At 43.9% G+C, this 25,171-nt stretch overlaps 1 protein-coding gene across 4 annotated transcripts in view; it reads left to right on the top strand.

Moving 5' to 3' along the window:
• The window catches only part of ranbp10 (RAN binding protein 10), a 28,368-nt gene extending 6,444 nt beyond the window's left edge, over positions 1 to 21,924 (top strand). The window contains exons 2-15 of one of the 4 annotated variants that reach the window (XM_018726625.2): positions 693 to 804; positions 927 to 979; positions 8,085 to 8,252; positions 8,620 to 8,642; positions 9,105 to 9,289; positions 9,674 to 9,786; positions 10,679 to 10,787; positions 13,485 to 13,633; positions 14,220 to 14,406; positions 14,899 to 15,038; positions 15,523 to 15,671; positions 15,804 to 15,915; positions 16,838 to 16,979; positions 18,192 to 21,924. In XM_018726625.2, coding sequence (XP_018582141.1) covers positions 693 to 804; positions 927 to 979; positions 8,085 to 8,252; positions 8,620 to 8,642; positions 9,105 to 9,289; positions 9,674 to 9,786; positions 10,679 to 10,787; positions 13,485 to 13,633; positions 14,220 to 14,406; positions 14,899 to 15,038; positions 15,523 to 15,671; positions 15,804 to 15,915; positions 16,838 to 16,968 — 1,631 coding nt within the window. In that variant the 3' untranslated portion in view covers positions 16,969 to 16,979; positions 18,192 to 21,924. Of the gene's footprint in view, positions 1 to 692; positions 805 to 926; positions 980 to 8,084; positions 8,253 to 8,619; positions 8,643 to 9,104; positions 9,290 to 9,673; positions 9,787 to 10,678; positions 10,788 to 13,484; positions 13,634 to 14,219; positions 14,407 to 14,898; positions 15,039 to 15,522; positions 15,672 to 15,803; positions 16,415 to 16,837; positions 16,980 to 18,191 lie in introns of those variants that run through there. The other 3 variants (XM_018726626.2, XM_029253323.1, XM_029253324.1) reach the window with 3 other exon arrangements.
• The last annotated feature ends 3,247 nt before the right edge of the window (positions 21,925 to 25,171 follow it).

The raw sequence follows: 25,171 nt of genomic DNA, 5'->3' as shown, positions 1-25,171 counted from the left end.
AGAGGAGTGAATAATGAATATTTCTAGGCAAGTTTATAACTTTTTTTAAAATGCCACATGCACTCTGATGTATACTATAACTATTTATCCTGTTTTATGAGATGTAACGCAGTTGAAAAGGATTTTAGAATAACTGGATGGACAGTAAAGATGAGTGGAGATTTCTAATGTAAAGTAAATATTAATGGAGGCTGTCTGTTTGGAGGGGATTTTTAGGTCGTGGTTAAGGATTCCTAGGAGGGTTATGGGCTACAGTCTGTCTTTATTTGGACAGGTTTTGGGAAAGATTAGTGGACATCGGATTTTTCAGTGGATCGTTTTTGGAAGTGATTTGTTGGATGGAGTTTTTAGGTCTGGCTTCTTTAAATTGCTGTGCCACACATGAGCTAGTTATATGGTAGTTTCCTGAATCAGTTTAAATTACGTTTGGAGAGAGTGAAATGCAGATGTAATCAATTAGTAATTTGTTACTTAGCTGACACTTTTATCCAGAGAGACTTACCGCATTTGACCCATTTGTACAGTAGGGCATTCTTACCATATTAATCCAGAATAAATTCCTTGCCCAGGGATACTACTGCCAGACTGAGATTTGAACATGGAACCTTCCAGTTATGTGTACGGGGGTTAATTTGGTGCCACTTGTGTTCTGGAACATAATCTGGATTTCTGCTTCCCTGCTACTCCAATAGGTCATGGGAAGAACCACAAGGACGCCGCATCGGTGCGAGCCACACACCCCATACCAGCTGCTTGTGGGATCTATTACTTCGAAGTGAAGATCGTCAGCAAGGGCAGAGACGGGTAAGCGCCCATGCATTCAGTTGTGCACTTCTCCATCTTACCCACGTGTAGTTCTCCATTTTTAGTACTTTGAAGTTTATACAATCCAATGAATTAACATTTGACCTTTCCTTTTTATCCAGGTACATGGGAATTGGCTTGTCTGCTCAGGGTGTCAACATGAACAGGCTGCCTGGTAAGTAAGAGAGTGGGGTTTTGACACAGCTAAGGTGCTTGTTGAGGCGATGCACAGTCGGGGCAGACATGATGGGTGGGCCCTGTGCCCTGAGATTTCCTGAAGTTTCAGAAGTTTTCATCAGGAGTGTAATAACTGATGTGTCCTCAAGTTACAGCCTTTCATGCCACAGGGTGGGACAAACCTTTTGATTGGACACAGAAACTCTGTGAGGAGGGGACTTCCTTTCTGTGAGTTTGGCAGGTTGGCCATCATCTCGACACAGTGCTTCTATAAAGCCGCTGCTCATCCTTTCTCTGCTGCTCCCTCCCATTCCGATCACTTTCCCTCCCTGTAGCCCGTGGATTACTGTTCTCACAGATTGTTTTTGTGATTCGTCTCAGAGTCATGCAACCTGTCTTCTGGGTCACTGTTTCTTCCTTTCTTTAGTCGCTCCCGCAGTGGAGATGTCCCCTTATCCTCTATACTTCATCACAGTGGTCATGGAAACACAGAGCTGAGCTGTGTTTAACTGACGTGTGGCTACTGAGTGTTGTCGCTGGTTGTCCGTTGATTTGCAGGGGATTGGGTCGTTTTACTTGACTAGGCTTTGTATTTATTCCTGGGTTCAGTGGAGAGAAAATCTTTCCACTCTGAACACTGAGCTGGCCATCTGAGCACCGCCAATGGGCTTGCCTGGTTTCCTGGTATTTGGTCTAGTCAGATGTAGTCAGGTGTTGGGACTGTTATATTTGTAGTGAGCAATGTTGTGCTCATACAAAGGGGTGCCAAGGCATCAAAATGCTCCAAAATCGAACCTCTTCGCTGCTGGGTGATGAAGCTCGTCATGAGTGATTGTTGGGGACTGTAGTGTGGACAGTGATTTGTTTTCACAGCAATCTGTTCAGATAAACTGAGTGAGTTTTTAAAAAATCTTTGATCATCCTGGAGTTTATTTCACTTACACACATTTTCATTTCATGTATTTTATGTAAACCATTTAGTCTGGAAATTAGTATCTGTCTGTTTAAATCATTGATGTTTTTAGGTCGTTCGTAGACTGACATGATCAATTTTTTTTTTTTCTTTTACTACAAAATAAGTGGATAGCTGCATTGTGGAGTACATCTGATTTGTTCCAAGATTCCACCTCCCCCTCTCACTTAGAACTGCTGAATCTGTCTACATACATGTACATTTATTTATTTAGCAGATGCTTTTCTCCAAAGCGACGTACATCTCATAGAAAATACAATTTGCGCATAATAATTTCTGTTTTTTAAACGTTTACATCACATCACATTACATGAGTAGCTGCATGAAGGTTTATCTGTTCTTCAACAGGTGTGATCTCACAGTTATAGAGCATGAGCATTTACACAGTACATGAATTTAAGAGATCATGGGAGAAGTGAGTCCGGAAGAGGTGAGTTTTAAGACTCTTTTTAAATGTAACGTTCCTAATAGGAATGTGATTAGGAATTGTTGATATTCAGATAAAGTTTTAGGCAGCTACTCATGTGATGTACTTTAGTTCATATGGTGGAAAGTAACAAACTAACTGTACTTTAGAATCAAGCATCTGCATCTAAGTTACTCTTTCTGCTGCCGTAATGCACTCATTGTATTTTCTGTGAGATGTACGTCACTTTGGAGAAAAGTGTCTGCTAAATGAATAAATGTAAATGTACATCTTGTTAATGATAGTTATTGGTAAAATTGTTACAGGGAGAAATACACACACACACACACACACACACACACACACACACACACACACACACACACACACACAATCAAGTAGTTTAAATGCATAACCTCCAAATGAGCCTTTTGTCACTGTCCTTGATTCTTATGTAATTCATAGTGTTAAGCAGTTTTTACATAGAATAATTTGTATTTGAAATTTTTCAGCATGTAACAATTGGAAACAGGAGTTCACTTGTCTTGTGGAGGCCCTTAGTCATTTAATTGGCATTGACAATCAATGATCGTTTCAAGAAGAACATGGTAAATTTGTGGGAAACTTCTGTGTGGGTCCCAGTAATGGAGGTGACAGAGGATGATAAGATCTTCACACATGGAAGCATAGACCTGTCTGTTTTTTTTAATACCAATGTGGTTCCTAAGAATAATGCTGATTAATGCAAGGACAGAAGACCCACAGACTGCAGTATGATGGGTTTGTGATGGGAAGCATGGTGATAAAAATGTGGTGAAGGTGTGAAGTTAGGTGTGAAGCGGGGGAACTAATCATAACAGTGGAAATGCGGAGGTCTGAGGTCTGATCACTCTCTGGGTGTGTCTATAGGGTACATGTAGGCGTATGAGACGTATGTATAGCGCCTGTGTTAAAATGTGTGGCTGTAGAAGTTTTCCCCCAGCTGGAGTCTTTAACCATTAGGCTGTTAATCAGTCTCCCCATATCTGGTTTTTCCACTTATCCACTCTGTAATTATTAATACCACTTGTCGTTGATCTGTCTGTATTGTCATTTATCCAGTCAGCATTATTTGCTTTGGCCTAATAAACTGAGACCACATTTGAAAATCGTGCCAAGTAGCTGTGTCGCAGAGAACGTGCAACACACTACATTGTGGGAGCTGTGTAATCGCACTCTTAGCTGCAGTCTAACTCACTAGTGTTTTGTGTTTGTTTTCACATGTTTTTCTTTGCGCCCTTTGTTCTTCATCTATGCGCATGTGACGTATGGCCTACGTTGTCCGCAAGCCAGTCCTCACATGCTATCACAATAAGTTTACTTTACTATAGAATTTTTTCAGAAAATTATTTTATTTAGAAATTGTACAGTGTTTCAGGTTTGAATTTGCAATGGGCTTGGAACATTTTAGAATTTTGCACCCCTAAGAAATAATGAAGCATGTAATTTCATTATCCAGTTTTTTTTATATTTGTTCCCTTTTCAGGAATGAATTAGGAACATTAAATAACCTGTGTGTGTAAATGTGATCTGCCCCGGTCTGTAACCTGGGAAAGTACTAACTGCCCTGCACATCATATTGATAGAACCATTATTCTGTGTGACACCTGTGTAGTATTAAAAATTGAGTAAATTACTTTGAACACGTTTTGTCAGGTGAGTCCTGATTTAAATGTAATTTAATGACTTTAAGAACAATAATATCAATGTTGTTATTTATTATACTAGTTGGGTGTACCAGTGTGGCTCATGACTGGCGCACCTACCCATACACACCCATCAGTTGCCAGAACCCCAGAGCAGTGCAGCAGACCCAGCAGACCCACAGCCTTACACTGGTGTGTGTATATAGCAGCTAACACTGGGCCCAAGCAGCACTGTTGTTAGCAGTGCTGTGGTTTGGTTGAACATGGCCATTGGTGTGTACACTTTGGCGTAGCCTCTTACAGTACAGCTGTGGTAATGGTGTGTAAGTAGCCAGTGTCCAGTTTTAAATGACCCCTGCATCAGGATGCAGAGATATTAAACACACATTGACTGAAACCGCTTGTCTCAAGCGGGGTCGCGGCGAGCCGGAGCCTAACCCGGCAACACGGTGCAGGACTGGAGGGGGAGGGGACACACTCAGGACGGGATGCCGGTCCGTCGCAAGGCACCCCAAGCGGGACTCGAACCCCAGACCCACCAGAAAGCAGGCACAAGCCAAACCCGCTGCGCCATCACACCCCCTACAGATAATAAACACAAGGAAATTGTAGATGCAAATTTCACATCCAACAATTATCTTGTGTGTGTTTTCAGTCTCTGTGGCCACTACATGATTGGCTGGCTCTCACCCATATGCTGGATCTTCGTGGCCGCTGACTCGTATGCTTGGTTCTTGGCAGCCGTGATCAGCAGAGGGGGCGTGGCTGTTTAGTGGCTGGCTCCTCACTGGTGCTGCTCTTAGCCAATTGGATAAAGCTTTCCTGCTGTTCTGGCCAATGGCTTTCATGCTTCTGCCTGTTGGATGGGGTGAGTTTTTCTCTAGGCCTTTGAAATTCTTTACACCCCATCCAACAAATACTTCAAACATGGACTGATTAACAAAACAGTTTGCTGCCCATTTAGGTGGATTTGAATCCTGTTGATCTGCCCTGCAATGTGTGTAGGAATGCGTTTAGGTTTAAGTACAGAGTTGATGTGCTGTGCTTTCCAACGACCTTCTTGTCCCATAATACTAGTTTAAAAAATGGCCTGGAGAGGGTTTGCATGCATGTGATCTTGAGTCCACTCATGTATACTGTTCATTCTCGCATGGTCTGACTGATGGAGGGGGTGGTCTGGTCAAGTGCTTGACCAGCCTTTCTGAAGTATCATGACTTTTTAAAATCTTGTTGACATGATTACTTCACAGTCTTGTTAAACTTATTGGAATATGGTGCACCATTTAAGAAACTTTCCAAATCACCATTTATGATAACATATTTTTCAGTGTTGTTAAAAATGTTGTGCAAGTAAATCCCTTCAAACATTGTGGCTTTGCCCATTTTATTTTGTGGAAAATATATTGAAACATTAATGTGACCGGTCCGTTTTCTCGTGCCCGTATCTGGTCACCTGAGGTCCAGTCATATGCTCAGATTATCCGTGTACAGTATTCATGCTTGCTGGCAGTGTTTGTGTTGGGTCTGTTCCCGTATGTGAGTGTGTATAGCGACCACCAGACATTACACACGGGCAGGTCTTTGGGTCGCGGGCATCCCTGTGCCGCGGCTCAGACTCCAGGGAATGAAAGGCCATCCGAGGAGTGGACCGCAGAATACTGACGTCGCTGCCCTTTCGCCCCATTCCAGGTGTTTGTCTCTCTACGTGACGGACAGTGTGAGCTCAGCAGGAACTCTCTAGCGGGACCAGGTTCAAGGTTGTGAATGGGGCCAGTTCACTGCATTCTAAAGAGCTTTATTCGAGAGAGAGAGGTCGACCTATTCAGTACCGCCAGCATGTTAATCTGTAGTGTATTACATTAGTATGTGACTGTTAGCCTGCTATAGTTCACAGCTATTAATTTGAATTTTCAGTGCACAAAAGCCACACTGATTCTATTCAGTCACTTCAGCTGGTGAAATAACCTTTACGTCCAACATCTTCCACACCATTCTGTTCTTTGCAATAACTTCCAGATGAAATGCACAACACACAATGTTTCTTTTGTAATGCATGGGGCACTTTGTGGTGAATTCTGGTATGTGCAGTGCAGTGTGGATCTCTGGGTATTGTTTCTCTACCTGCTTTTGCGTGTGTCTGAGATCAAGTTTCAAGGCCTTGGCAAACCCTTCAATGCCACGGAGTGTAAACTAATGGATTTGTGCAGTAATGATAGGTAGCCGCGTGCCCGTTACCATGTGCCCATCAGAGGCCAACACAGCACACCTGCGTGCGTCCCTGAGCTTGCTTTATCTGCTTTAGTGTGGTGTACTTGGGATACATGGTTACGGAGTGTGTAGCACGACCTATCACAGCGGTTGTGCAATCGCTGCTAAGCACAGCTGACCCGAAGGTGGGGCTCTGCCCGTTTCATCAGCGGGTACAGCGCACACACAGGCAGCGAGAGCCCGGCTTTGGTAGCATTCCGCCGGCCACCACCGGACGAGCTAAATCTGCCTAATGCCTCGCAGTTTACACACGACCTACTTCTGACTTGTTTTTTTTTTTTTTTGTATTTGTTTGTGCCCAGTCCCTACCCCACACACACTCACATATATAGATATACACGTACACACACTCTCTCTTATGGTGCTCATATTTAAAAAAACACACACTTGCATCTCTTATTTCCACATTATGGACTTCAGACCTCCTGCTTTACCTCCCTAGGTGAGGGTCTCACTCATAGGGTGTGTCTGTGCACGTGCACCCACACACACACAAATGTCATCATTGCCACACATCTACGTGTTTTTATTGACGAGACATATTTGGCGAGGGAGTTATATTTAGCACAGCATGTGGGAAGTGTGTTACCCAACACTGGGCAGTGTGCAGTTTGACGCTTCACTCGCCCTGCCAGTGTAAAGCCACTTGGGCAGTGATAGAGTCTGGCTGTTGTCTGCGGGTGTGGGGTCACCACCAGGTGCTGAGGATCCAGCTTTGTGTCTGTCTCTTCCGTTTGGGCCTCTGCACCAGGTTCCATGTGGGCACCCTCAGCTGCGTCTGCTCCAGTTGAGCACACCTGGATGTAGACGGGTCACTGTCCCTCCATGGCTCTGCCAGCCTCTGTTATTCCTTTGGAAATCGTTACATTCTCTTTTTGTTTGTGGAGCGTGAGAGCGGTGGCGCAATGGGTTAGACTGGGTCCTGCTCTCCGGTGGGTCTGGGGTTCGAGTCCCGCTTGGGGTGCCTTGCGATGGACTGGCGTCCCATCCTGGGTGTGTCCCCTCCCCCTCCGGCCTTACGCCCTGTGTTGCCGGGTAGGCTCCGGTTCCCCGTGACCCCGTCTGGGACGAGCGGTTCAGAAAGTGTGTGTGAGTGTGAGAGCACCTTGAGTCCCCGCGCTCACTTTTACTCTCTCATATACAGATACAGCAGAGGCCAGCATTTCTCAGCTCATGGTTCAGTGCTCGATCACAGTCTGGGAAGCTGGCCTCAGGGTTTAAGTTTCAGGTGTCTGTTCCTACTCTGGTTTTGGTTGGTTACCCTCATTACTTGTGAATGAGCCTCTCTGAGAGCAGAAGCTCAGTGATGGTTAAATAAAGAGCCATTGCAGAAGATGTACGCAGGCTTTGTTGTCTGGAGCTTGCTGAAAGTGGAAGGTGTCACCATGGGAGCACTCTTATTTACTTGTATATTTATCGATGTACTTGTACTTATTTATTTATCTCACAGTTTGCGCCCAAATCAGTTACTTAGAGTGATTTACCAGTTTATACTGCTGGACAGTTTTTACTGCAGCAATTAATCAATATTGCCTTGGTCATGGTTACTACAGCAGGAGGCAGGATTTCAACTTGGATCCTTGGAGTGCAAGGCAGCAGCTCTAACCAAGACACCACTCGCTGTCCCTCTTACCTGTTGACAGTTTTATCAAGAAATGATGTAATCCAGTGTCCCCCACGTATCTGTTGAATATCAGTCCCATGCTGCTGGTCCATGTGTTCATGTCGTATTTTACAATGTCAGTTTTATCCAGACCCTCTTCCTTTTCAGGCTGGGACAAGCACTCTTATGGTTACCACGGCGACGACGGCCACTCCTTCTGCTCCTCAGGAACTGGCCAGCCGTACGGCCCCACGTTCACAACGGGCGATGTGATTGGCTGCTGTGTAAACCTCATTAACAACACCTGCTTTTACACCAAGAACGGCCACAGTCTAGGTGACAACAAAGCTGCTTTTTGTTTCTGAGACTAGTATTTCGTGAAGATTTGTTTGCGTCTCCCAGCTTTTTTTAATTTTTCTATTGCTTGGCTGCTGGGCGAGACCTTAACTCTTCTTTGAATTCAAGTCAGTTCTCCATTTTTAAATATGCTAATGAACACAACTGTCAAGGGCCAAGGTCGTTTCCTCACCGCACGATAATAACAGTAATTATCACAGCACCTCGGATGCTTATATTGTGTTTTTGTCGCAGATCCTAAAATTCTGCACGGAGCAAAAGCATATCTAGCATCAACGAAAGGGTAAAATAGGCACTTATGTCTGGCAATAATTGGCTCCTCTGTCTGTCTTGTATGTCCTTCCAGGGGTAGCCTTTACAGACCTTCCCGTAAGTTTCTTCTACTCATTTTCTGTCCACATACTTCCATTGTTGATACCTTGTTTCATACCTTTACAAGCAGAGGTGTAATTATATGAGTGTAGAATAAATTGATAGAAGAAAATGTCCAGGCTCATATCTTACCATAGGAAATTGCTCAGCTGAACTGCATGTTGCTTAGCAATATCATTGTACAGGTTGGAATGGCTGTGGAAATGCACCTCATCAGTATATTCATGCTTGCTAGCACTTATGTCACACTTACGTACAGCACCCATCATGCAATGGGAGGTTTTATGCCTATAGCTCATATCTGTTAAGAATCATGGGAAGTGAGTAAGAATATTAAGTTTCAAATGTAAATGTTAAGTAACCCACTTTTTTTAATTGCCTCCACTGTCTGTTTTTTTCTCTTACCAGTCCTTTCTTGTTCTTCTTACTTCATGCGCTCTTCATCCTCTCGTCCCTCAGCCGAACCTGTACCCCACAGTGGGTCTTCAGACTCCAGGGGAGATTGTGGATGCAAATTTTGGCCAGCAGCCCTTTGTCTTCGACATTGAGGACTACATGAGTGAGTGGCGGGCCAAGATCCACGGCATGATCGCCCGCTTCCCCATCGGGGAGAGGCTGGGCGAGTGGCAGGCCGTTCTGCAGAGGTGAGGAAGGCACACGCACACGTACACACAAAATTACAGTTTTGCGCTCTCTTCACTCCTCCTTTTGCTTCATTACAGAGACGTGTGCTGTGAGATTAAGAGTATGATCTGCAACAAGTGTGTGAATGTGTGTGCTCTCCTCAGTCAGTGGGCCACAGTTACTACACATTTTTCACATCATGTCCAAATCTAGTTTCGCACTCTATAGAGTGTGTGTGCGGTTGTGTGTGTGTGTCTTTGGCCTTCTGGGGTTTGCTGTTTAAGTGTGATTAGTGATTGAAAGCTTTTAATCCAGGAAATGCACGCAGCAGCTTGAATGCTGCTGAATGCTGTGTTCAGTGTATTGATGTCTTATTTCCCCTTTCCTTCTGTGGTCCCCTCCAGCATGGTGTCTAGCTACCTGGTGCATCATGGGTACTGTGCCACAGCAATGGCTTTCGCCCGGGCCACGGAGACCAAGATCCAGGAGGATCAGAGCTCAATAAAGAATAGACAGAGTGAGATTTACTCACACATGCACATATACACACACACAGCGACAGCCATACCATTTCCTTAGACATAGTTTAACACATATTCTTACACATTTAGTAACTGCTCCAGATATATACAGCCATTCTTGAGATTACAAACCTAATTCGTTCCTGTAAATCTGTTTGTCAATCAGTATAACAAATACCATTATTTCTTGTGGGGAAAAATTCTTAGTTGTTCCCATTGTTCCAAGCAACACTGAAGAACACTCTAAAATCACCTGTAATACAATACAGTAGTAAAAATTATAGTTAGTAAAATTTTGTTCATTAAACAGACAAATACTGTAACAAAATACAGTACAGTACTATAAATAGAAACATTTATCCATGTATATGTATGGTGAAGAGAAAGGAAGGAATACTTGAGAAGAATGTTACAAACATGAAATATGATTCCTATTTTATCATAAATTATGGTAAACATAATAAACAATCAAGTTCACTAGTTCAAGAAAGCCAAGAGGCAAGAAGGTGACTATACTACATTAGTTAACCCTAGATTAGTTTGATTTTTGACAGTAAATAACCACAACGCAGAGTAAAAGCTTGAGGGAGCATGGAAATTAACATTGTGATTGTTTCCACAATGCTCAGCATCCGAAGATGACATTGGACCGCTAGGTGCCAGTGCAAAACACGGTGCTGAATAAAAAAGATTGCAACAGAATTTTTTGTATTTTTTAAAAATTTCTAAATAAGATATCAAGCTGAGAGAAAACATGTAATTCAAACATTTGCAAATCAAGGATGGGTGTAGTAAAACCTAAGGTAAATTTGGGTTCACACATGCATTCATGTGGCACCATCCTGCCCTTTTCCCCTCACATACCCTGCCCTTCTATCCCGTGTACAGGAATACAGAAGTTGGTGTTAGCGGGCCGGGTGGGGGAAGCCATTGACGCCACGCAGCAGCTCTATCCTGGCCTCCTAGAACACAACCCCAATTTACTCTTCATGTTGAAGTGAGTAATCTGGACCACAGGCTAAATTTACGGAGTAAAATGGTAGCCTGGAGCACAGGTCAGTCTTACAGCTCGTGTGTGAGAGAGTGTGTGAAAATGCTTAACAAATACTCTGTGTCTGTGTGTGTGAGCGTGTGCACACCTGTGGGTGTGAGCATTTTGATGTTAAACCGCGAGTGGCTTGTCGCTGTTTCTACCTGCACTATGACTGCCAGAAAGCTGCTTAAGTGTCTGAAAGGGAGACAACGTTGCCAGAGAAATGCGCTCTCTGGCTGCCATCATATCAGATCCCGCCCCTTTTGATGAACTGCTATAGCCAGCGTTCGATTTGGACATCAGCTCCGGGAAGTTGCTGATGTGAGGTTGACGAGTTCTATGCTTCAATTCTAGATGGAATATTTGTGTGGCTGTGTGAGACACTTAGAGCAAAGATAACATGAGGAACATGTTCTGTTCTGGAAGTGTTTCTGCTAGCCTACAAGCACAACCATGTGTCAAGGGCCTCCGTGAGTTGTGGGTCTACTTGCACAACTCCCATCAGATGCGATTTGACACACTGCTTGTTACCCTTTAATAGCAGAGTCCCAAATACCAGCAGATTCAAGTTGTGAGTCTCCTTTATAATGGGCTGTCGACAAATTGCCAAACAGCTGGTAGCCTGTGATGAGACCGGGATTGTCGAGGGATGAGTAGCAGATACTCAGTGGGTACTGTGACAGTCCTTTGGGTGTGTGATGCCACGGGCAAGTTAACATAGTTATTGCCCGGTTATAGTCAGGGTTAAACCACTCATGGCATGATTGGGTTAATGCCTCTTCCTATGAGGTTCTATGACTGGTACCATTTTAAACAGTTGGAATACAGCAATATATAGTTGTTGAAATAACAAATTACACATTTAAAAATGAGCACCCAAGTTGTAGAATTAATTTAAAAAACCCAAAATAATATGGCCGTGCCCTTCGCCGGGATTTTTGCCTGCACCTGATGCATGTCTCTTAATGATAGTATTTAATGTACTGATGAAAGACGCGGGCCATCGCATGGTTGACCTCGGACTGGTGTCTGGTTTTTTGCAGTGTTCTGTGTTTCTAATAAATCACTCTGTAGATGCACCTCATACTGCCTTAAGCCTGGTCACTCCTTGGCGTCCCCCATATGTTAAAACAATGTGTAATAATTTTTTACCTTTGTCCATAATGTCTTATGATGCAGAACAAGCACAATAAACTATAGCATAATATATAAATGATAGAACATAATGTGTTTATTTTGCATTTAATTTCACTGTTTTTATTTTCCCCTACCAAAATACAGGAAACTGTAAAGAGACCTTACCTCCATTATTTAAAGTTGGGTATACACTACAATGTATGTTTTAGGTATAAATGATGTATAAATAATAAATCCCAAATAATTAATGAATATCAATCTTGATTTATCAAACATCTGAAAGCAGTGCACTTTTGGGAGCTACACTGAGGTTAATATCATTGGTTGGTCATGCAGGTTCAGTCAAAGACTATGAAGTGAATATGAGTGAATATGGTCCAATGGGGCCAAAGTGTGCTGTTCTTAACTGTGTATGGCATTCACTGGGAAATGACTGCAAGGGGAGGTCATTGAAAAGGTTCAAGACTATGCCTGCCGTTTCACATCTGCAGGTTCCACAGCGTTGGGGACCTTTTTGCTTTCTTGAGTACAGTACATTCCTTCACACTCTGTAGACTTGTCGCAGTGTCGCAAAGACTTCAGAAAGATGTGCAGCAGCAAATATTTTGACATTGTCTTTAAGGCTGTAGCGGTCATAGCTTTTTCACCTCTTCATGTTATCATTAAAAGCAGTGCTTGGTCTCTCAGATAGAATGTCAGCGCTCACTCTTGCATTACTGTCTTTGAAATGCTTCAGATGAAATGAATACCTTTTCCCTGCTCATTGTGTCTGTTCCATGTGCTTGATTCAGCATTTCAAAAGTCTTTTGACCACTTTTCTGGAGCCTTACACAATATTCAGTTGCATATCTTTGTCACGCTGTTGAAGTAGCATAATTTGCGGCTGCTGTCACAAAACTGGGGTTAACTCTTGGGTGTGAACTGAAGGACTAAACAAAAACTGGTCCTACTACTGGTGCGCAGTCATATTCCCTTGACCTTGACAACTGCGCCACCGCACAGTCGCAGCACATGAGACATGGGCAGTATGGTCAGTCTCGGTGCTCGTAGGTTGTTCCTAAACAGGCCCCGTGAGAGTCTCTCAGACTAACTTGTGTGTGTAAGTAAAAGCTTTACACCGTTCTTCACTCATACATAGACTAGTAGCGAATGTGCGGGGTGGACCAGGTAGACATGGGCAATGTGAGGCCCTTGCGTGTCAACGCTGAGAAGGACTGCACTAGTATCATATGATGCAGGGCTGGGCGGCGTGCTTCTGCGCTTCCAGACACTCAAGATTACAGCAGCTGCGGGAGTGTGATCGAGACCCACCCACACAAGCACCGAGAAGTTCCTCACTGCAGCGCACACCTCAGCGCTCCACGCACGATACACTCTGATCATCTTCTTCCCTCTGTTTGGGGATGTCTTTTATTGGCATGCTGTTTCCTCAGACCTTTTGAGGGGTGTCTCTGTGTGTTTGTGCGTGTGTATGTGCACAGGCTTGCTTGTGCTAATGTGCCCCACCTCCCCGCTGTCCCCCAGGTGTCGGCAGTTTGTGGAGATGGTGAATGGTACAGACAGCGAGGTGCGCTGCTTCAGCACTCGCTCCCCCAAATCCCAGGACAGCTACCCCGGCTCACCCAGCCTCAGCCCCAGGCACGGAGCCACAAACCCCCACCTGCACAGCACAGGTAACATACGTACAGCACATGGCTCTGTGTGCAGGGGCAGTTTTAGAATAAGGTGAACTTAGGCAGACCACCCTGTCTAGGGACAGCAAAATTTGGGGGCCCCAAGTTTTGCAACTAAAATAAGATTTCCCCCCTCCTCCCAAGGCTACAATTTATTAAACAACTTTGCTTGGTAATAAACAGTTTTATTAGAAAGTAAAACATCTGCAGCCTCCTATAGTATGTAAACATTGTAAAAAACATTGCCATCCCATGTCTTTGAAATGTTGCAGCTTTGCAGGTAACATTTTTTATAAAATGCGCTGTCAGCCTTTGCAGTAAATTGTATAACTTGTTTGTTTTGTTAACAAACTTCAGGTTTGAAAATAAGTTCTTTAAATTTTCCTCTATATTCAGTCTTTATACTACAAATTTGTGTTCTGTGCTATATGACCTCTCGGGCAGAGGGTGACAGAGACCTTCGCTCTTCTTTGCCGGTAGAGTCAGTTCCTGACAAATGGGGAGAGGGACAAGCTGTGGCTCAGCTGTGCTTCTGTTCACATGTATCTCCTCTAAACCCCACACTCATCTGGCTCTCTTGCCACAGCCACAGACAGCCCTACGTGCAGCAACGGTGTCACCAGCAAGAACAAGAGCCACAGCAAGTACCCCGGTATCAGCTCCAGCTCCTCCTCATCTCCATCATCCCCCTCCTCCATCGTCTATTCTGAGTCCAACTCCACAGACTCCACCAAGTCCCAGCCACACAGCAGTGCCAGCAACCAGGAGACCAGGTAAGTAGGGGGTGGGTGTGGAGTCACATAGGTCTGCAGCTATTTTGGGGCCAGAGCGAAAACCTCTGGTGAAGTTCCGGTCTCTGCGGTGGCCAGGTTTAAGGGGTAAAAATGATAAAATGGGGGGAGGAAAGGCAGCTATGAGAGACAGGAAGTGATGGATGGAGAAGAGGAGAAAACATAGTCTGTTCTCCATGAGCTGCTTCACCTGAGGTTCCTCCCTCCCTCCTCCAGAAACACTGCAGTGGCTTCTCTGCGCACACCTTTGTGTAGCTTATATAGGGTGTGTTTTATTGATACACACGCCCCCTTGTGGACAGTCTGCACCTAGGCGTTTACAGTGGTAATAAATGGTGGTCACCTCATTATTAATGAAAAATCAACTGATGTCTGTGATGAACGTGTACATAATGAGAGGAAGGTTGCATGCAGTTGTATATATGCCTATGTTTGTGACATCCTACTGTTTGTCTGTGTGTGTGTGTCCATCAGTGACAGTGAGATGGAGATCGAGGCAGAGCACTACACCAACGGTGTGGCAGACAGCTCATCGGCCCGCATCATGAACGGCACATACAAACACGAAGAGATCCTTCAGACGGACAACCACAGCCTAGGCAATGGTCTCCCAGGTGAGTGTATCTGGTGCTCTGCACACAGGCACAAACACTGTCACACACACCTAAACTGTCACACTTTCACTTCCTCTGTCACTCCCCTCCTCTGTGCGTGCGTGCTGCCGCTCCTCTCTGCAGTTCCCTGTGTACAGCTCCTCAACAGGGTGGGGGTCATTGTTAAGGAAAGAAGAGATACTGTACTTTGGCCAGAATTTCTCCTCTAGAGGGTAACAGTAAATGTTTACTCTTGTGGTACAAACGAACTTCAACACACGTGGGTAAAAATGAAGCCCTTGTGCAGTGCGTTTACGCATACCTGGTATTAATAGGATATATGCTTTTCACAGCTGATGCCACACACACATGATAAATAATGCAATGGCCAGCTGGTTTTTCTGTCACCCACTGTACAAAAAGTTCCAGAAGTAATGCTCACTGTTCCTACTAAATGGCTGAGATGGAGCCCTGACATTATCCTGTCCCTCCCCCTCGGCATCAGCAGACGAGAGCGACCAACCCAGGCAGCTGTGTGGTGGCAACCAGGCAGCCACGGAGCGCATGATCCAGTTTGGCCGCGAGCTGCAGGCACTCAGTGAGCAGCTCTGCCGCGAGTACGGAAAGAACCCCACGCACAAGAAGATGCTGCAGGTATGAGACGGAAGAGGCGGCGTGCTGCACCTGAGGGGAAGCGCTTCGTGTCGAACCCGGGTCACCCTTGCCAGCCGCTCAGATCGTGGTAAGCACCAACTGAGGCTCACGCTCTGTGTGTCCGTCTATCAGGATGCCTTCAGTCTGCTGGCCTACGCTGATCCCTGGAACTGCCCAGTGGGGCAACAGCTGGACCCCATGCAGAGGGAGTCCGTGTGCTCCGCCCTCAACAGCGCCATTCTTGGTAAGGGCTGTGAATGCAGCGGTTCACTCAGCCATTTTTTTTTGTCTCTCTCTCATGCACGCACACACACAAACACACAAATGGAATTATTACAATTTATTCACCAGCTCACTGGCTTGAATAATCTGCCAGATTTTAACTATCCTTTTCAATCTTTGATTTTCTAGAAGTTGCACACTGTAAATACCTCACTATGGAGATCCATGCAAAGCGTCTACTGTTTTCTGCTAGTAGACCGAATATAACCAGAATCACTTATAACGCAGTCAAAGGTTGGACCCCCGTTCTACCCCCTTTTTTTTTCATGCGCTTCAAATTTAATCCATTTGGGATCTGGAAACTGCCCTTCACTGGCTGCAATCAAGAATGTGGACAGAATTCATATCCCTCGTTTCAATCAATTATTGAAACTGCAAAAAAGAAGATACGGGAACTTAAATTTATTAAGACGACACAATATAATGAAGTATACAGTGTGTACACTGTCATTTATTTTTAAATGACATGTCAAAATGCATGTCTTTTTGTTTCCAAAATCTTTAGGTGCTTATCCATGTTTTTCAACTGATAATGATGAATGCCAGTACTTTTTAAACTCAACTTATGAATGTTTCTTCTTAGCAAGGAAACACCAAAAATGTGAAATTTGTAGTTCCAGCATCATGAAACCTCAGTAACTTTGTTAAAATATGTAAATTTGATTCCAAGCAGTCTCACTTATAATCCAATTGAAAATTCTGAATCCCGTTGCCCATATTACATCGGGTCTACAGTGTATCGCTTCTAGAATGTTTCATTTATTAATGAAAACAGCACTGAGTTTGTATATCTGTCACAATGCATTAAAAAAAATGCACTTTGAGTCATATGATGTCTTGTACTTCTCCCCCTCCTCACACTAATGCTGACGCAAACCCTTCAGAGTTGCAGAACCTGCCAAGGCAGCCTCCCCTGATGCTGGCCCTGGGCCAGGCCCACGAGTGCGTCCAGCTCATGGCACGGGTTCGAGCTGGGTCGTGCTCCTTCGCCAGACTCGAGAGCTTTTTGCACTAGCCTCGGCCACAGTGAGTGTGACAGCCGTGTCCGTGTGAAAGGTGTCCTGTACCTGTCAGTGGACAGCACAGTCTCAGATCCCCACACTGGGGATATAGCAGTATTTGATGGATATTGAAGGTTTTCATCACAAAATTATCTTGTTAGATTTTTAAAAAGTATTAGAAATGTAACAGTAATTGATGTGCATATTCCATCATATAAGCTTGTTACTGTTTGTCTTCTTTGGACGGCTTTCCCTCTGCTGACCACAGAGAGCACAGTACACTGTAAGAATGGAAAGCAGTGTATACCTTGATGGATGGCGTGATTTATGAAACATAACTTCAAGCATTCTGTGATGTCCTAAAATTATACCACTTATCTGGATGTTTTTATGCGTGTGTGTGTGTGTGTGTGTGTGTGTGTGTGTGTGTGTGTGTGTGTGTGTGTGTGTGTGTGTATACAATCATGCGTCGGTTAACGATTTACCACATATACGACAGTGGTCCCATAAGATTATAATGGAGCTCAAAAATTCTTTTTGACTAGTAACATCGTAGCGCAACGTGTTACTCACGTGTTTGTGGTGGTGCTGCTGTAAACAAACCTACTGCGCTGCCAGTCGTATAAAAGTATAGGACATATACTTATGTACAGTACATAATACTTGATAATGATAACTAACACCTGTTACTGGTTTATGTATTTACTGTACTTTTTATTGTTATTTGAGAGTACTCTTTCTACTTATAAAAAAGTTCACTGTAAAACAGTATGCTGTGTTATGCCAGCACCAGCATCATAAATCTCGTGTTTACCACATCTCTTGACTGCATCGAGGCTATACCATCTAGGTTTGTGTAAGTACACACTACGATGTTCACACAACGATGAAATGGCCTAATGAAACATTTCTGAAAATGGATCCGTGTGTGTGTGTGTGTGTGTGTATATATATATATATATATATATATATATATATATATATAAAAAAACCTGGAATCAGATGTTTATAGCTTTAAAGGAGTCTTTCTTTAATTTCAGCAAGGGCCTCAGAAAGAATTTCTCGGTTAGATATCCAGTAGTATATACAGGTATGGTTGAAATTTGTTTTCCATCCCTGAGCAAATAAGAATTCAAAGTGATGAATAAGGTCCAAAATAACCTTCGTCAAGTTAAAAAAAAAAAAAAAAGAGTGTTGTTATTAAGTCTGCGAGTCTGATGTAAGTTTGTCCCCTCAGGTACTGCACAGGACAGCTACAACAGGGGACATCCACCTGGTGGTCATGGTGACATAGGAGAGCATGAATTTGGATTGATGTGCCGTTTGACGATTGCTGAATACACCAGGGGAGGGGGCTGGATTTATATTACAAGAACAGAAAGGCTTCTTTTTTTTTTTTAATTTAGTATTATCAAATACAGATTGTGTGACACTATTTAAAGATTATTATTATTCTGTTCATCTAGTCATTTTTTTAGTTTTTATTTTGTCATTTTGTCATTGTGCTCATCTTGGAAATATCTAGTTCCTTTTGTTTTTAAGGGTTGGAATTAAATTCCTTGCATAATATTTTAAAATCGTGTATGCCATATTAATTATATTGATAAGGTAAATACATCAGCGTAAGTAAGTTCCTTGGTTTCTCTCACCCAGAACTCAGGTACACACAACACATATTTCATTTTGGCATGGAATGTTACAGGAGTTCACTTAGTTCTACCAGCAGTACCGTGATTCGTGGTGTGTCCATGCTTGTATGATTCAAACTGTTGGATTATTCGTTTTTTTTTTTTTTTAATTATGTTTTTTATCTTCCACATGTTTTGGATTATAATGAGAAAAGCAGAAGGTCGTGGCGTTGTGCTTGAAGACCATGCCCCACTGCTGCTCTAGCTGAATTAGTAACAGAAGAAGCTGAAGTGACTTCTGTCGCATTGCATGGCTGCACGTTCACACGCTGTCAGCTCCGTGGTGACATCCGTGCTGGGGGGGTTGCGGGCCTTCCCGCGGCATTGCTCCGCTTTGGTTTTCCTTCCATTTGATAAGTCAAAAATTACATCATGCTTTTAAGCATGATTTCATTATTGCTTCCTGGTTGAGCATTTGGTTGGGTTTCGAGGTGTGACAGGATTGTCCAGTTTTACTTTTGGCCAGAATCAAGGAAATAATTCCAGCCAGAGCAAATGTTGTCACTGACTGTGTTTAAACTGGCTGCTGGTCCAGGCCTGCTGTATGAAGCTAACATAGGATGGGTAACATCAAGTAACTTAGAGAGATGAAACAGGATGCTAACATTGCATGCTGGGAAATGTAGTCACACACAGAAAGTTGTGTTGTGATGTTTACTTTTTTCCACTGTAATAAATGCTTTTGTTTGCTTCTCTTTTTGTTTTATCTATCTGAAATAGATAAATTAATTAGCAGTGATTGATGAAGGACCAGGTTTACTAACATGCCAAATATTGCTGTTTATTCAAAGGCTGTGATGATGGATATTTTTACTATCTTAACATTTGGAATACTTTTACTCAGCCTGCCTACATGTGGGCAATAATTTAAAAAGATTATTAAGGTAATGGTTATGTTATGTAAACTAAATCATCATTCATAGAGTTGGGAATATTATAGCAATCTGCATTCTGGGTTGTTGTATACTATTTAGCTGTAGATATAGTATTGCAGGATTGGACAGCCAAGTGAAAGCGAGCCAGACTCTGGCATTAATTTTTAATTACATTTTTACAAATAGAATAAAAAAAATGGAATTTCCTACCTTGATCCTGGAAAATTTCAGTAGACGATCTGGTGTGTCAACCCCAGGGTCTCTTTCGGGGAGCAATTTGGTGATGATTTGTTTAATAATGCTTATAATATAGCTGATTGTCTTTACAGTGTTGAGAATTAAAATCTGTTTGGTCAAGGTCATCTCAACACTTAAATATCTTTCTGGCAACCCCCCTCCTCTGAAATGACTGACCTTGTCAGCATCAGTGATTTCATGGAAGACTTCAGTCCAACATACATTTGCATTGCTGAATACCTGGATTGCAGATCTCAAGGACCAGGGTTGGGGGTAGGAACAACATCTGGTTCCTTAACCATACGCCCAACTAGAGCACAACGCAGGAATCGAGAAGTATAGCACTCTGAGTTTTGATTTAGTGGGTGTAGAACTCCCTTGTGTCCTCCCTTTGAGGAGTTTGAAGTGTAACAAGTGTCATGGCTGTCAAGGTTACTTCCCGTTCAGTCATTCTGTATCTGGTTTAGCTGTCGTCTTTGTTTGATGTGGAGTGTGCAGTTCATGCGGCTTTAGGATATGTGCTTATTGAACAGCTGTGTTTCCCAGTTCCCGTGAACCCCCACTTCTTGAGAGAATCCTCTCATCTTCACGCAGACTTGAGCCAGGTTCAGGTCATGGTGGAGGGTGGAGTTAACCTCGTTTTGTCTCACTCTTTTACTTTTTACCAGGGGCTACCCTTGGGTGCAGTAAGCTAGTTGGTATGGGGCAAACCTAGTAAAACTATGGTCTCCTAAGGCCCACAACTTGAGAAGGAAAAAGTTGGTCCATTCTGTTACCCCAGCTCTAAGTAACATCGTGGCCTGAGAAGCAGTACAATAAATTAATTAATCTGGACCTGGCCGCTGTGAAAATGTGTGGCTTCAGCTCCATGAATGACTTTGTTAAATTGAATTACCTCTGTTATCTAATATTTTTCCAGCACCTTTCGTCCACTCGGTCTCTGAGGAAGAGGCATTTAGAAAATGAGGGCCTTTGATGGCTCTTATCTGGCTAGCAGATGGAACTCAGCTGAGGTATTTGTTTTAAATACTGTCAGCCACAGGGAGACTGCGTTCCCAAGCCCAATAAGTAAAGCACAGTATGATCAAATTTGTCCTGCACTGTTACCACATTGCCAGGGGTTTGTGATCCACCATAAAGCTAATGGTAGGTTTAAGAGGTGGTGCTTGCGTGGGGTAGGGGGTGTAAATGGGGTTCAGAGTGGGCCCTTACATACCTGATTGTAAAGGTGCCGGAGGCTCTGCTCGACCGTTCAGCCGATGCCGTGCGCCGTCACTAACACGCTCCATAACGTCTTGTTGTGAACGCGTAGGAGCTGCTGCTAAACACTTTGGTTCTTAATCGGCACCAGTGTTTGGTGCCTCTGTGCCGATTCGTAATTAATAGAAACTGTAACAGCAGACTTTTCAATGGCTCGCAGTTTTCAATCTCAATTTGCCAACTCCTATTCGAATTACCATCCAACCGGCACCTTAACCGAGATTTCAGTGATTTAGCGTGTGTGCCACACTTGCCTGCACACGTATGTACTTCTCCAAACTGAAAGTGTTGAGTACAGAGTTCCGAACCCTGCATTTCATTAAGTTATTCATGATAAACATGCAAGATAATGTGTGTTGTGGACTTTGAAAGGAAGCTAACAGAAAAAGTCATAGAAGCTTTAAATGGCAAGTGACAGCTTTCTTATTCTTTAGCAAATAAGTGAGGCAGCCTGATGTATTCTTCGCGTTTCAAATTTTTAGTGAATGCTTTTAGGAAACAAACGCTGTCCGTTATATTCTGAACTCCTTACAGGGCCAGTGTCCCCACTGCGGGAGTCTAGTGTTGTCATGCAGGTGTGAGCTCTGTAGGTCATTGGAGACCACACCTGGTGACAAATCACAGCCTACTGTCTGGAATATTAATTATAAAGACCCAAAGGATTTCAGTTCACTTTGGAAAGACACCCAAGCAACATAAGGAATGGATTAAAGTGAACTACAAGCTGTGCACAATTTTATTTTTTATTATTTTAATTTTATTGAGTTTGACTTTAGCTTTTGTGAAATACGTTACCCTCTCTACTTAGCATGAACCTTTGAGAACCTTTAAAATGATAAAAACAGAAAACATAATGAAAACATACCTATATACTGGAAATATGGTAAAGAAATATTGTATTCTGTTGTATTTTGACAGAATTATTTTTATTAAAATACACATCCATGTGCAAATCATACTTTGTCCTATTGTCTTTACTTTTTCAGTTTCTTCTGTAAAGGAATTAAGTTTGCACGTTTTTATTCCTCAGTGCATTCCACCACCAACATCACTTTATACAGCGCCGTTCAGGTTAATTTACGGATTTCTGGGATGATGCGGACAGCCCGCCGCACTCCAGGGTTCTCGTAAGAACCTGCCTGAGTCATTTCACCCTTATTTAAAGAAAAGCCTGGCTTTTATAAACACAGCTGCCAGAAGGACAAAGAGGTGTGTGTTAGAGCTGGCAACACACTAGTCTTTCCTTTTTTCTATCACAGCTCCTGTGGCCCTTTGAGCTCCTAATGCCATTGCAGCATAAACATGGGCCACCGGCCGGCTGCTGGTTATTCTCCACACGCTTTTAATTGCTTTATATTAAACATGCAGAACCCAAACTCGGATCAAGCAAGAGTCTGAATAAAACCATGTTCTCCGGCACACTAATTGCAAACCTGGATTTGAGAGGCAACTTTTAATTTCTATTCGGAGGAATCATATTTTGATTAGACGACCGTGATGGTGTGCCCGGTATGAACCGGGTGTCCCCCACCCTCCGAAAGAGAGCTTTAGCAGACAACACAGTTGTTTTCTGGCATTAGAACCCTCTCTGCTCCCCGAGTAGCGTTTCAACCTGTAAATCCACAGAGGCTGTAGGATAAGCTCTGCGTGGTCCAGCTCTGGAGTGCGACACTGACTTACCTGTGTTTGATGGTCTGATGGATTCGCTCCAGCTTCTCGTCTGCCTCCTGCTCACAGGCACGTTTGATAGAGGAATCTCAGTGATGAACGAAAAGGTAATGCACACATTTATTGTCCTCAACCACATGTTTCACACTAAACCAAAAATCTGCACTATATGTTATTGTTTTCCTAGTAATGATTTTCCTCCAGCCATTTTATTAGGGAAGCCTTCTTGGTATACATAAAGCATGCAGGAACATGCCACCACCTGGAACACTCAGACATGATGGACAAAGTATGGAAGTAGAGTAGATGTTCTTTTTTGCTTTCTATACATTTCTGATGTTAAAGTCTGGATGGTGGGAAAATTGGCACGTGTTGCACGGACTTCCTGCGATAACTGATGAATTGGTATAAATCTGGAGGCAAAGGTAACATATTCCCCGCATTTGACCAGCTAAGCCATCACAAATGGATCATTTCAATAAGAGCGTCACGAGTTAAGTGTTAAACCAGGTGAGGAGCGGCACGACCTCAATATAATTTTCTCATAATGAAACCAGGATTTACCGCGCCCAGGGTTGCTATGGAGACACCTACAGGTGGGTTTTTTCGCTCAAGGGAACAGAACCGCGGTTTCGAGTGGCTCTAGTTCTTGTTCCATTTCTTTTTTTTTTTAAACAAACCAAAGCATTGTATATAGTTACATAAATAATGTACGCGTATAACACTGTAAATAAACACCCGCGGTTCTAAGTGCATCGTGTTGTGTCTTCAGCGAACAAGGGAAGAATTATTATTCAAAGATTTTAATAATGAAATCGGAAAGCACGAAACACACGAAGTTAACATCACCATGTGCACATCCTCTCTTCTTCTCTACTACCTTTCTAATTGCATTGCAAAAATTCTAGCGCCAATTAGCGGTGCGCCAATGCAAAACACCACATAATTCTTCCTATAATCACAAACACAGTACATGCAACAAACGCAAGCAGTACCTTAGCTATCAAGCAACTACTTCACACGCATATGAAAATACACTATAGAACACATTGAAAGAATGCTAGTAGCTCGTAACAAAATTTGTTTTTAACAGCACAGAACATTTCCACTGTACTTAAATGTCCATGTTAATGCTGTAACTAACGTACGCAGTCCTTCAGCCAAACCGGCTCGTGCCTTTGGCGTTCCTCACGCAAACGACCATCCGAAGGCACAGGGTTTTCAGACCGGGGTCTGTCGGATGAAAGCGAGTTTCCAACGGTGGCAGTTTGTCCGGTATCCGGCGCATTCCTTGGTACGGGTGCGAGGCATGAAGCATGAAGCATGCCATTTTCTTCCGTCATCCAAGAGGTAGGTATGAGGGGCCAACTTGTTCCCTAACCTCAACTGGGGGAGTGAATTTGGGATGAGCCTTTGGCACACGTACTGGTTTCTTTATGCGCACTTCATTCCTTTCTCGAAAAGGAGAATGACGCACGCCGCGTGTGCGATCGAAATCGAGCTTTCATGACATCCTGCCGTGCCGAAACACGCCGGCGCAGCCGTGCAGGCTCCCGATCAGAAGGCGGAGGCGGAAGGACATTAAGGCGAGTGCGCATTTTTTCGTCCACGAAGCAATTCAAAGGGTGGGACACCTGTCATAGAACGCGGTGTAGCGCGATAAATCTGAAGGAAGTCGGTCACTGTTTCTTGTATAACGTCTGACCGGATCGTACTTTTAAGCACACGGTGGAAGCGTTCTATAGCTCCGTCCGCAGCCGGATGATACACCGACGTACGAATACGCCGAATGTCCCGGTCTTTCAAGAACGTAGCAAACGCGGGCGAAGTGAACCGAGGCCCCTTATCGCTGACCAGCGTCTGCTGAAAAGAGAGACGGGAAAAGCAGTCACTTGCTTTGTTGCCACAGATGCGGCGAAGGCTGCTTCAGGCCATTTACTATAGTAATCCGTGAGCGCCAAGGGCCAAGGCGTATCGGCAATTCCAACCAACCGTTTCGAAAGGGCCTACGACCACGTCCAGCCAGTTTTTCCTCAAGGTTCAGAGTGGACGGGTGCGGCAGAAGCTTTGGCCGTCTTAGGGGCGCAAACCGGAGCAGAGCGCGGCCATCAAATTCGTCAAACCGAAGCTCGGGTCCTTAAATCGAGTCCGTGCCCAGCAAGGCCGCGCCATCGTTGACGGTGAAGAAGCGAGCAGGACAAGTAAGGCCGCGTTTAGGCACCGTTGTTGCAGGTAAGCAGCCTAGCACCGAAATGGGGTCGTGGGAATAATAAGTAAGCAAACGGACAGTGACTGTGAGTAGGAGGCTGGAGAGGCACCGTGTGTGAAAATGCTGCTCACACACTTGTTTCGGCGAGAAAATGGACGCTGCGGAACCGGAGTCGACTGCGAGTGGAAGAGACGCGGGTGCAGCGGCAGCAGGGGAACCTGTATCATACAGTGTGTGGTCACGTCGTCACGCAGCAGACGGTCCGTTGGTCCAGGCGGGT

The sequence above is a fragment of the Scleropages formosus genome, chromosome 7 (assembly GCF_900964775.1).
Source record: "Scleropages formosus chromosome 7, fSclFor1.1, whole genome shotgun sequence".
NCBI lineage: Eukaryota > Metazoa > Chordata > Actinopteri > Osteoglossiformes > Osteoglossidae > Scleropages > Scleropages formosus.
This window is presented reverse-complemented; position numbering and strand designations above follow the sequence as displayed.